Here is a 12945-nt window from a genome sequence, read left to right on the forward strand (position 1 = left end):
GGCAGAACAGTCATCCCTAGCTCATCAGGTGAATGGAATGAAGATCTGAGAACCTAAATTTAAGCCTCATCTATACTAGAAAAGTTGCACTGATTTAATTAAATTGTTTTTAAAAACATCTAGTTAAACTAGTGAAAAATCTCTAATGTAGATGTGCTTAAATCAGTTTAAACCTCATTTAAATGAGTTTAGCTTAATTTGGTAATTTACCAACACAAGACAAACCAATTTAAGCAAGAGTTAAACCAGTTGAAGTGATTACATTGTAAACTGATGTGATTAAACTACCACAAATTTCCTGTTATAGACACAGTTTAAAATGGATCCTAGATAACGAAACAGTTCGTAGTTATAAATCAATCTAGTTTTTAAAAAAATAAGCCTGTAATTTTACTTAAACATCAGCATTTCCAAATGTCTATTGTTTGTTTGTTGTGTTTTATAAAGGTAATTACAGGTAACTTTTTCATGTCCCTATCAATAGCCTTGTCAGTGAATTAAATAGAAAATACATCAAACCATTTGGTCTCTTTCCCCCTCCACCAGGTAGAGGTGGTTCTATCTGGACAGGCATTAAGAAGAGAATAAAGGGAGACAATGGCGTTTCTTGTGGGACCCAAGTAACCCTGGAGAATTTAACATTTGAAACACAAATCAATTTAGTGGTGGCAAAGCTTGAAATGATGACGTTCTGCTACTAAGATCCAGTGAATTGCTTTGCACAGCTGGGCTATTGGGCAGGACCAGGGCTTTTCTTGCTCCTGTGGTTTATCTACTGAAGGTCTCTGTGCTGTGGAGTCTTTGCTCTTTGGCTATGTCTTCACAAACAAAGTGGTTTCTTTACGCTGAGATGACTATCTCATGTTGGCTAGCTCACTGTAAAATCCTAGTGGGGACAAGGCACAGGCACTTATTACTGCAAGATAGGTAGATGAGGTCAATAGTTGACCTCAACTAGCTCCATCATGGCAGAGACTCAGAGCTTTGTCTCCACTAGGATTGTACAAACACACCTTTTCTGGCAGTGACAACATAACCGTTGTGTCCTAGGCATTTGGCCCCATCCTAATTGTCTGTGAATATCCCACCTCTGTCTGTCCTTCTTTCTGTCTCTCACAAGTGCTGTCTGGTGGACTGGGAGCAGTCCAGGAGTAACTGAATGGTATATAGCACCCTCAAAACATTCCCATGTGTGGCCTCTGAACTGCTCCCTTTTGCAACATGGACAGGGTGGGTCCCCTCTTTGCCTGTCCCATGGCATCAATCCCTCACTGCCTCCGCTGCCCTTTCCTCACCCCATTTGGGCTGCTTGGGTCCTGATAGAAGGCTCAGCTGAAACCATCATCAGATCTTTGTTAAATCCAAGCCACTTCCCCACCAAACACCTAGCCAAAGCCCCAGTTCCCAGTAAGAGTTCTGTCCAGCCAGCCATCTCCATGCGTTATGCTTCATCAGCTTTTGCAGTAGCCCTATAAAAGACTTGCTCAGGATTGTATGCAGGGCAGTTACCTTGCTCAGGATTGTTTTTCATACGTCCTGAACTACAAAATGGCTAGAGGATTTTGCCTCAAGCTTTCTGAAAACATCACCTTGGAGAGGAGACCAAACTGCCTCTCAGCTCTTCTAATCAATCCCGGTTTGTTGTAGAAAGAGACAGCTGGTAGTTCCAACTAAGTACCGGGTAAAGCTCTTTAGCTTAGCCCACGATCATCCTAGTGGCCATCCTGGGGTGAACAGAACCAAAGACCGTTTGAGGAAGTCCTTCCACTGGGAGGGAGTGGGCAAGGATGTTTCGACCTATGTCCCGTCTTGTGAGGTATGCCAAAGAGTGGGAAAACCTCAAGACCAGGTCAAAGCCCCTCTTCAGCCACTCCCCATCCTTGAGGTTCCCTTTCAGTGAGTAGCTGTGGATATTCTGGGTCCTTTTCCAAAAAAGACACCCAGAGGAAAGCAGTACATACTGGCTTTCATGGATTTTGCCACCCGATGGCCGGAAGCGGTAGCTCTAAGCAACACCAGGGCTAAAAGTGTGTGCCAGGCATTAACAGACATTTTTGCCAGGGTAGGTTGGCCCTCCGACATCCTTATGGATTCAGAAACTAATTTCCTGGCAGGGACCATGAAAAGCCTGTGGAAAGCTCATGGGGTGAACTACTTGGTTGCCACCCCTTACCACCATCAAACAAATGGCGTGGTGGAGAAATTTAATGGAACTTTGGGGGGCATGATACGTAAATTCATAAATGAGCACTCCAATGATTGGACCTAGTGTTGCAGCAGTTGCTCTTTGCCTACCGAGCTGTACCACGCCCCAGTTTATGTTTTCACCATTTGAACTTGTGTATGGCCGTGAGGTTAAGGGGCCATTACAGTTGGTGAAGCAGCAATGGGAGGGGTTTATACCTTCTCCAGGAACTAACATTCTGGACTTTGTAACCAACCTACAAAATACCCTCTGAACCTCTTTAGCCCTTGCTAGAGAAAACGTAAAAGATGCTCAGGAAGAGCAAAAAGCCTGGTATGATAACCATGCCAGAGAGCGTTCCTTCAAAGTAGGGGACGAGGTTATGGTCTTGAAGGCTCTCAAGACCCATAAGATGGAAGCGTCATAGGAAGGGCCATTCACGGTCCAAGAGCGCTTGGGTGCTGTTAACTATCTCATAGCATTCCCCACCTCAAACCAAAAGCCTAAAGCATACCATTTTAATTCTCTAAAGCCCTTTTATTCCAGGGAATTAAAGGTTTGTCAGTTTACAGCCCATGGATGAGATGACGCTGAGTGGCCCGAAGGGGTCTACTACGAAGGAAAAAGTGACAGTGGTGTGGAAGAGGTGAACCACTCCATGACCCTTGGTTGTATGCAGCGACAGCAGATCAAGGAGCTGTGCACTAGCTTCACACCGATGATCTTAGCCACCCCAGGATCAACCGAAAGGGCATACCACTCCATTGACACAGGTAATGCTCACCCAATTAGAGCCCAACCTTACCAGGTGTCTCCTCAAGCCAAAACTGCTATAGAACGGAGATCCAGAACATGCTACAAATGGGTGTAATCCACCCCTCTAACAGTGCATGGTCGTCTCCAGTGGTTCTAGTTCCCAAACCAGATGGGGAGATACGTTTTTGCGTGGACTACTATAAGCTAAATGCTGTAACTCACCCAGACAACTATCCAATGCCACTCAAAGATGAGCTATTGGAGAAACTGGGGCGGGCCCAGTTCATCTCTACCTTAGACTTAACCAAGGGGTACTGGCAAGTACCACTGGATGAATCCGCCAAGGAAAGGTCAGCCTTCATCACCCATGTAGGGCTGTATGAATTTTAATATGCTCCCTTTTGGGCTGCGAAATGCACCTGCTACTTTCCAGAAGCTTGTAGATAGTCTCCTAGCAGGATTAGGAGAATCTGCAGTCGCCTACCTTGACTATGTGGCCATCTTTTCTGATTCATGGGCAGAACACCTGGAGCATCTGCAAAAAGTCTGCATAAGGCAGGCAGGACTAAACGTTAAGGCTAAAAAGCATCAAATAGGCCTAAACAGAGTGACTTACCTTGGACACCAGGTGGGTCAAGGAACTATCAACCCCCTACAGGCTAAAGTGAATGCTATCCAAAAGTGGCCTGTCCCAAAGTCAAAGAAACAGATCCAATCCTTCTTAGGCTTGGCTGGATATTACAGGCGATTTGTACCACACTACAGCCAAATTGCCGCCCCACTGACAGATTTAACCAAAAAGAAACAGCCAGATGCAGTTCAGTGGACTGAAGTGTCTCAGAACGCCTTTCACCAGCTTAAAGCGACACTCATCTCTGACCCTGTGCTAAGGGCTCCAGACTTTGACAAACCTTTCCTGGTCACTATAGATGCATCCGAGCGTGGTGTAGGAGCAGTTTTAATGCAGGAAGGACCGGATCAAGAATTCCATCCTGTTGTATTTCTCAGCAAAAAAAACTGTCTGAGAGGGAAAGCCACTGGTCAATCAGCGAAAAGGAATGTTACGCCATTGTCTACGCTCTGGAGAAGCTATGCCCATACGTTTGGGGACGGTGTTTCCACCTGCAAACCGACCATGCTGCGCTACAGTGGCTTTGTATCGTCAAGGACAATAACAAAAAACTTCTTCAGTGGAGTTTAGCTCTTCAAGATTTTGAGTTTGAAATACAACACATTTCAGGAACTTCTAACAAAGTGGCTGATGCACTCTCCTGTGAAAGTTTCCCAGAATCAACTGGTTAAAATCATCCTTGAAATGTGAAAAATATTGTGAATTTTTATGTAATCAGTAGTATATCTAAAGGTGTATGTGTCTTATTTATTCTGTTTTCTCCTAGAGCTCCAGGAAGAAATCACAGTCAGTGTGAAGCAGGCTGTCCAGCACGGTCTATGATTTGCGGGGCATGTCATAAACATACAGCTAAGGGTATCATAAAATCCCTCCTTACCTGTAAAGTGTTAAGAAGCTCAGGTAACCTGGTTGGCACCTGACCAAAAAGACCAATAAGGGGAGAAGATACTTTCAAATCTGTGGGGGATGGTTTTTGCTTTGTTCTCTTTGTTGGTTCTCTCTGGGTCAGCAAGGAATGAGGACAGGGAAAATACATCTCCCAAAGCCCTACTTGAACTAAGCATCTAGATTACAAAAATTGTAAGCAAAGCAAGGAAATGCATTAGTTTATCTTTTGTTTTAGCTTGTGAATTTTCCCTGTGCTGCAGGGAGGTTTATCCCTGTTTTTTTGTAACTTAAGTTTTGCTTAGAGGGAAATCCTCTGTGTTTTGAATCTGATTATCCTGTAAAATTACCTTCCATCCTAATTTTACAGAGATGCTTCTTTTACTCTTTTTTCTGTATAATAAAGTTTTGTTTTTTAAGAATCTGATTGGGTTTTTAGTGTCCTACAAACCCAAGGGTCTGGTTTGTGCTCACCTTGTTTATTTTTCAAGCCTCCCCAGGAAAGGAGGGTGTAGGCTTGGGGGGATATTTTGGGGGAATAGGAACTCCAAGTGGTCCTTTCCCTGATTCTTTGTCTAAATCACTTGGTGGTGGAAGCATACCTCAGTCCAAGGACAAATAGAGATTTGTGCCTTGGGGAAGTTTTAACCTAAGCTGGTAGAAATAAGCTTAGGGGGTCTTTCATGAGTGTCCCCACATCTGTATCCTGTAGTTCAGAGTGAGGAGGGAACCCTGACAGCTGGGGTCTAAAAGATCTGAGTGCCTGGAAGCAGGGCGAGTATGGAAACTATTCTGCAGCCTTTCCCAGTGAGAGAGAAAAGATGATGATTTCCAGGTTATAGAGGAAGAGACAGAGAGAAGGAGGAGCATTGGGAGAAAGAGAAAACAAAGAGACAGGACTTACAGAGGGAGATGCAAGGTTCCCCCATGGAAGGGGGGGGGCAGGTGCTGAGTGAGGTCTTCCCAACACCCACCAGTAGCTGCTGCCAGTACCTGGGTCCCTTAGGAGAGGTCAAGGCCTTAGCAGAAGACACCCCCCCACCCCATCGGAATCCCTGCCTAAGGCTGGGAATTCTGCAACCATGGAGCTCCAGCTATTCGGAAGACACTTCAAAGCACACGACACAGGAAGGAACAAACAGACTGGGACTGGGGGTAGGACCTTGCCTCTCCACCTCCCGTACCCCCATGTTAGGCATGCACTGGTGGGTTATTCTCAGAGATCAAAGTGCATTGTGTATGTTGGGTGAGGGTCAGGGGGTTTAGATTTCACAACACCAACTGCTCTTGCACCCCCCGCTCCCTTGTCACCCCATCTTGTGGGTTATCCCCATGCTTTCTCTCCCCCAGCATGGGACCAGTGAGGCCCAGTCTGTCCATTGCCCAAGCACATCCTGGGATGGTTAAGTTAATGATGGTGGTGGAAAGTTGTGGCACAAGCAACTTGTTTCTGGTGTAGCAGAGGCAACAGAACACTCCCTGGACGTGACAAGAGGGGTTGTGGAAGCCAGCTCTGCTGCTCTCACAGGTTTACCAGTGGAATCCTGGGGGAAAAAAGGGAATGAAATAAAAATCAGAGATGGAAGATGCCTCTCCCTTCCTGGCTAGGACTGCTCCCCATCCCTACCCTCTCCCCAAGGCTCCTAGTTCCTAGCATCTCAAGCCACAGGGCCTTCCCTTAGAGAGAGGACAACCCGGGCTCACAGACCCCTCAGCACTGGAGGACAGCTCCTGAGCTCCTTTCCCCAGATTCACTCTTTTCCCCACTTGGTTCCCACACTAAACAATCCCGCTTTGCCCTGGGCTTCAAAGACATTCATCAGAGAATTTCATTCTCTCCCTCCCTCTGTCTGTTTCTTCTTGTTCCAGCATTCTTTTCATCCTCTCTCTCTTCCCCAGTTCCTACCCCCATCTCACTATCCTTTCTGTCACTCACCGGTTGAGCTGGAAGGTCCTGCTCTTCCCCTGGCCCCCCAGTTTCTCTACACCCTCCTGGACCTGCCTGGGCTCCTCCGTCTCAGGTGTCGGGACCACTGTGTCTCCATAGGGTCCGAGGATGCTGACTGTGGTGGGCGACAGGTCTGTGAGTGGCTGCTGACTCTCCTGCTGCCGCACCCCACTCTGCTGGCCAGAGTGACGACGACGCTTCTGACTACGGTCCCAGCTGCAATGAGAGAGGGTCACTGAAACTAGGGGAGGCCTCAACCCCTAAGGTACCCAGAAACTTGAGAACAGTGGGGTCTGTGCCCCTAAGCCTCTGATACACCCAGCACCCTGAGCACAGTGAGATCCTTGTCCCCAAAGCCCCTTCCAAGTCCACCCCACCAAGTCCAAGCAGTGTCTCTGGCCCTATGAGCCCCCAGAACGAGTGGAGTCCACTCACTCCCAGAGCAGCCTTGCAGATGCCCAAGCAGGAAGACATCCACACCCTTAAACCCCACTCACCAGAACTTGAATATTATCCCGGTGGCAACTAGGACAATAATGATGGAGATTGTGATAGTAACATACAGCTGAGGATCCACACCTGAGAGAAATAGAGCAAGTGTGTGAGAGCCACATCTGACACCCAGCCAAAGGCACTGCAGGGAAAGGGGCAGGAGGGCTTGGTGTGGGGAGTCCCTCCCCTCCCACCCAAGAGTGCACTCCTGGCCTTTCACAGCAGGGGGTGCCATAAGGAACAGGGTGAAAGATGTAGAGCAGATTTACCTTCCCCCCGGGGCGCAAACAAGAAGGGCCTCAGCGTGGCAGGGGTCTCCCGCAGGTTGAGCCCCGCATTGTGCAGCAGCGAGTGGGAGTTGGGTTGTGCCGTTGCCATCCCGTGTGGTGAAACAAAGGTGTAACCCAGAGGTGGGAAGCCTGGATTGGCTGAGTTGGGATCACCTCCATCCTCATCTGACACTGTGGGGCCCCATACAATGGCCCAGGGGTACTGGGATGAAGGTAGCCCTTCCTCAAACCCAGAGGGGGTGGCAGGCCGGGCCCCTGGGGCCTGGCGCCTCAGCCGCATCACATGACGCAGCTCCCCATCCCGTGGTGTCAGAGATCGCTGGCGCAGTGTGATGAAGCGAGAGTCTCTCTCTGATGGTGAGATCTTGTCCCAAATGCAAACAGGCCTGGCAGCTGAGGGACTGCGACGGGCACAGAGTGGCCGGGGAGCAAGGGGACTCCGGGAGCGAAGAGACCAGACGCCATGTGAAGAGACTGCTAAGGCCAGAAGCAGGACGGTCCAGAGCTGCAGCGAGTGGAGGCAGGAAACTAGTGGGAGCATTACACTGTGGGGAGAGAGAGTTATCAGAAGAGTACCTCCTGCTGGGAGATGCCAGGACAGGAGTAGCTGAGAGCTCCCATCACAGCCAGCATTCCTATCCCCCTTCCTACGGTGGCTCTTGCAAGGAGCACCGGCTAAGTGGGGAGTTAGCTAGTGCTCCTTTCCCATTCTGTGTTGTGCCTTCTAGATTATCAGTTAACTTTGAAAGTTGTGAACTTACCAGGTACCTGACTCCATAGCAGATGCAACAGTTTCTTCACTCAGCAACCACCTCGTCTCATATTCTTCACTAAGAGACAAAAAAAGGAAGTCCAGTGCACATCATCTCCACCACTCCTGGTGTCCCTCAGTACTGATGTGCAGCCTTCAATCATCCCTGGCTATTCATGGCCTGGGCCCCAACAAACAGCTCTGCTGAGGCCCCTCAGTCCACAGATACCCATCTTGAATATACACACAAGCTGCAGACTCACATAGGCACACCCTCCTTACCACACACTTAGTCACACAAACACTCATGCATATGCGCACACAAACCACACACAGTTTCCCGGGGGACTGCTGTGTCTGAAGGTCAAGAGAGGAATTCAGTATCTTTGTTTGCTTGTCACTAGAACAAGTTGGAATCTTCATTCCTATGTTTGTTTATAGTGTGGAGTGAGTAATCCATTTATTTAAAAAAAAAAAGAGAGACTCTTCCATTGTGTGTCACAGAAAGAAAGAGAAAATGGGAAAAAACAACAGTGATAAAGAAAGTTATGAAAGTGAGAATGAATAATCTGCAAAAGTCCAGGCCTGCTAAAGAATTTAAGAGCAAAAATGTGCCTACCAAATATTTAATATTTACATTCCCATTGGCTAACATGAAATTAGCTTTTCCATACCATCTGTTCCAGGTCTCTCTCTCTCACTCTCTCTCTCTCTCCTTTCTGCCACTCTTTCCCACTTTCTCTATTAAAATATTGTTACCTAGCATAGATAATAGTAAACTAAGGACGGACTTTGTTGATTGGATTTATAGTCTGGCCAGACCTATTCTCCCTACATTCTAGCATGGCACTAAGAGGCATGGTGTTGCTACCCTTCATGCCCTGGAGATACTCCATCTCTCAGGCCCCTCCCTCTAAGCAGTGCCCAGTGGAGTCCCAGACTCTTTTCCGAGATGTGGGGGTGAGGAGGTGCCTGACACTGGGAGTCCGTTATAAAGCAAAACCTTTACACAGAAAATCAATATGAATATTCTGAAAATTTCTTTGTGGTAGCTACATAATATTAGCCCCAGGGTCAATGAGGACGTGTATGTGCGGGGAACCCATTGATAGCTCCTGCTGCTCTGTCTTGGTACCCAGTGGAGGGGTGAAAAACAGCCTGTGTGTGCATATGTCTGGGTGAAACTCATGAATCACTGAGCATGGAGAATGTCCTGCCAGGGCTGACTCAAGGGCCAACCTGTTGCACAACCTCCACTCCCAAGCTCCACAGAGCCCTTCGGAGGTTTTTCCCATCCCCTCCTGTTTAGTCTCCCCCTGTCATGTCATTAATTAAAAACAATCCCCCCCCCACACACACCCTTTTAAATGAAAGTCCCTTCCTATTGGTAGGTAGCGAGTGTCACACCAACTGTGGGGCAAGGGAGATGTCCTCCCTGACGTGTTAAGTGGGGATATTTTTAGGTCTCTTCTGCTAAATGTTTAAACAAGGTTCACAGAGGGGGAAAAACCTCATCCATCTGCTAATGCAACCTCTCCCGCTCCCACACGTGACAGGATCACCCTGTGAAGAGAACCTGGGGTTCCCCTGGATATGAAAATGGGGGGAGATCAGTAGCCACTCTTGCCCCTGCATCCCATTGATGCAGGGGTTACATTACTCCCAAGCTGTGATGGATAGAGTGAGACCTAGAACTTGCATGGAAGATGTTCAAATGCAGCTCAGCCCAAAGACACCTGATGGGGTGAGGTTCCCGCAGAGCCCAAAGGATTCCTAGCAGGACCTAGGTTATCTGGATTATTATCATGTTGCCCTAGAAGATTAAACATGCTTGAGAGACTGGCAGCAAATCCTTATGCTACTGCCCCAGGGCATGGACCCCTTTGTATTTTGGGAATGACAGTGTGAAACCCAGCGCTAGTGTCCTGGGGTGTGGATCCCACCAGGCTCAGAAGGTTGGTGTGTGAATCCTAACAATAGTGCTCTGTGGTGCAGCTTCCCACCTGCCCAGACTGCACTAGACATTAGGGCCCCAGGATAAGGATCCTGCTGTGCTTAGGGGCTGGGAATGTGAATTCCCGAGGTAGTGCTCTGTGGTGCAGATCTTTCTGCACTCAATGGCTGGGAGTAGGAATCTGGCTGCTATTGTCCTGGGGGTGGGAATCCTACATGGAGGATGGGAGTGTAAATCTCTGTGCTACTGAACTGAAGCTTCGTTCCACCTATACTTGGGAGGGGATGTTGGGAGTGGAATCCCAGCACTTGGGAGTTTAGGTGCAGGTGGCATGAATCCCAGTCCTAATGCCCTGTAATGCAGATCCTGCTGTGCTTAGGGGCTGTGAGTGTGAATTTGTGTCAGTGCCTCAGGCTGTGTTAAAGATCTGGGAATGCAAATCCTGGTGCTAGCACCCTGCAGCACAGTACCTGTGTGCATGAGAGTGTGAAATCCAGCCCTAATGTCCTGGGGGTGTGGATGCCAATGCCTCTGGCAGCTGGAAGTGTGAATCCCAGGCTTGTACCTGCAGGTGCAGATCTTCCTGTGCTCAGGAGCTGGGAGTCTGAATCCAGCTTTACTCAGAGGCTAGAAGCAGGAGTTCTGGTGCCCTTGGGTGGTGATTCCACTCTGATGCTGGCAGACCAGGTTCTAGTTTATGCCACGGTCCCCTTGTCTCAACTGAAGACCGACAAACACACAACTGGAATCAGTCTGGCTCACCTGTGTGTTAATATTGTTAAAATAACTACAGTGAAACCCCGCTATAATGCGATAATTGGGGTCCAAAAAATTTGATAGCAATAAATGTGGGGTCGCTTTTTAGCGGGGTTACAAAAATTTACCATTTCAAGCCAGTCAGTTTAAGTCTTGTTAAAAACCATGGTTATCCCAGCGTGTTTTAAACACAAAAGTAATAATTTAATTACATGTACATGAAAGAAACATGTGAAATCGACTATACTAATCATTGCACAGAGTGCAAAGTCAATTTTAAATTTCATCACTTCTTAAAAAAAGCTATCTAGTGTGGTCTGTTTATTTGCTGTTGGCTTCTAGCAAAGTCAAGAATGCTTCTGAGTTGGAGGATTTTGACGCTGTCCACGTCTTGAGTTTCCAGCACCTCAAACTGGCTTCTAGGTGCTTTACTACCTTGGACACTTTTGGTGGAGGAGTTGAGGTGCCACCATCCTTGTCATTGTCATTAGCGCCACTGGTTTCGGGCTCTGATGGTGCAGCTTCATTCTTCCCACTGACGTTTGCAACAATTTCGTCATCTGAGATGTGTTCATATATGGGGCAGATGTCATCTGCTGAAAACCAGTTGAGGATATCATGATGACTGTGCTCATATTCTCTGAGTGCTTCTTGGGCTAAACGTACGTTGTCTTCAATGAATCTTGTAAATTCAAGCTCGTTGTCATTACCATCATCGTGTGTAGATGACAGAAAAACTGGACCAAGACCCTTTATCCAGCATCATTCAATGCAACGTGCAGAGATAGCATCCCAGGCTTTCCCGCCGAGGTGACAGACTTCTTTCAAGTTGAGTTACGCCAGTGATGTGTCGGTGGAGGAGGTGTTATCCGCTACCATCCGCTTAATCATTTCACTATGATAGTTTTGCTTAAATACAGATATGATGCCTTAGTCCAGTGGCTGGATTTCTGACGTAGAGTTCTTCGGGAGATGAGATTTTAATCTTGCCATCACAACTGACAAGATTTTCCTTGTGGGGTGAGCAGGGCAATTATCCAGCAGGAGGAGAGCTTTTTCCTCTTGCTTGAGTTTTTGCAAAGGAGCCCAAATGGCTGGCACGAAAGTTTTATGGAACCAGTCTTCAAATATGGAGCTATTCATCCATGCATTCTTGCTGTTGGTATATTCAAAGGGAAGGGCCTTCCTATTAACATGATGAAAACATCTGGGAGACCTCGCTTTTCCGATCATCAGAGATCTGACTTGTTTTGCGTCAACAAGTCTGGCAGCCATAAAGAGAGTGACTCGGTCCTTCCTCTGCTTAAAGCCTTCTCATTTGTGACTATCAGTCCTGGTTGCGAGGGTGCGATTGGGTAACATTTTAAAGTATAAACCAGTCTCATCGCAGTTGTAAACTTGATCGGCTGTGTAGCAACCTTCCTCCAGCAACATTTTAAGCTCAACTGGGTAGGAATCAGCAGCCTCTTTATCAGCTGAATGGATTTCCCCGACACAAGAACTTGGCTTATAATGTGCCTTTTCTTAAATCTGTCCAGCCAGCTATTACTCGCCTTAAATTTGGATTCATTTCCATTGATAAGGCGATTGAATTTCTCTCTTGAGCTTTCAGAATAGGGCCAGAAACGGGAACTCCTTCTGAGCAAGCCTGGACAAACCATTGGTACAAGGCTGAATCTAGGCTTTCGTCATTAGCAAACTTGACCTTTTTACACTGTAAACCAGTTTCCTCTTCAAGAATGCAGGGTAGGCTACAGAGCTTTTCTTCTTTTTTCCACACTCGCAGAGTGGACTCGCTAATTCCCAGATCTCTAGCAAGCTGAGTTTGTTGTTTGCCCTTCTTTAGTTGATCCAGGGCGTACAATTTCTCTTGGGCAGAAAATGACTTGCATTTGCGAATGGCGTATCCATAATGGTAAAATATTTTTTTAAAAAAATATAGGAAACTAATAACAAGTTCATAGGCAAACACCATACACATGTACAACCCGAGAACTAAGTGCAGTGGGCCTGCAATGGCCACGAGTCACTTTATCTTATAAGACCGGAAGAACACGGTTTATTTAAAAATGTCGTAAAAAAAGTATTCCGGTAAAATGCAAACAGTATTACGGCCTTAAAGGGGAGCCAACTTATGATCGCGTTATATCCGAATTCGCATTATTGCGAGGTTTGACTGTATTAGAATTATAAGGATGCGTTTAGTCTCTATTGAATGCTTGTGAGTTGCTGCGTGCATTAATCTCACAACATCTGTATCCCATATTTAGGCCCCTAGCAAATTCACAGTCCATTTT

General features: G+C 47.1%; 1 protein-coding gene and 1 long non-coding RNA gene across 13 annotated transcripts in view; one reads left to right on the top strand and one right to left on the bottom strand.

The window, feature by feature from the left end:
- The window catches only part of LOC114019843, a 43989-nt gene extending 39113 nt beyond the window's left edge, over window positions 1–4876 (top strand). For both annotated transcript variants that reach the window (XR_006288524.1, XR_006288519.1), the window contains exon 3: window positions 2732–4876. This is a non-coding gene — a long non-coding RNA (uncharacterized LOC114019843). The remainder of the gene's footprint in view (window positions 1–2731) is intronic.
- The window catches only part of LOC102946326 (PILR alpha associated neural protein), a 29477-nt gene continuing 16903 nt past the window's right edge, over window positions 372–12945 (bottom strand). For 6 of the 11 annotated variants that reach the window (XM_037910789.2, XM_043539181.1, XM_043539234.1 and 3 more), the window contains 5 exons: window positions 7949–8017; window positions 7167–7732; window positions 6903–6984; window positions 6394–6621; window positions 372–6001 (listed from right to left, as the gene is read on the bottom strand). In XM_037910789.2, coding sequence (XP_037766717.1) covers window positions 5980–6001; window positions 6394–6621; window positions 6903–6984; window positions 7167–7732; window positions 7949–7965 — 915 coding nt within the window. In that variant the 5' untranslated portion in view covers window positions 7966–8017 and the 3' untranslated portion in view covers window positions 372–5979. Of the gene's footprint in view, window positions 6002–6393; window positions 6622–6902; window positions 6985–7166; window positions 7733–7948; window positions 8018–10457; window positions 12944–12945 lie in introns of those variants that run through there. The other 5 variants (XM_043539464.1, XM_043539400.1, XM_043539358.1 and 2 more) reach the window with 3 other exon arrangements.

Source organism: Chelonia mydas, chromosome 1, assembly GCF_015237465.2.
Source record: "Chelonia mydas isolate rCheMyd1 chromosome 1, rCheMyd1.pri.v2, whole genome shotgun sequence".
Lineage (NCBI taxonomy): Eukaryota > Metazoa > Chordata > Testudines > Cheloniidae > Chelonia > Chelonia mydas.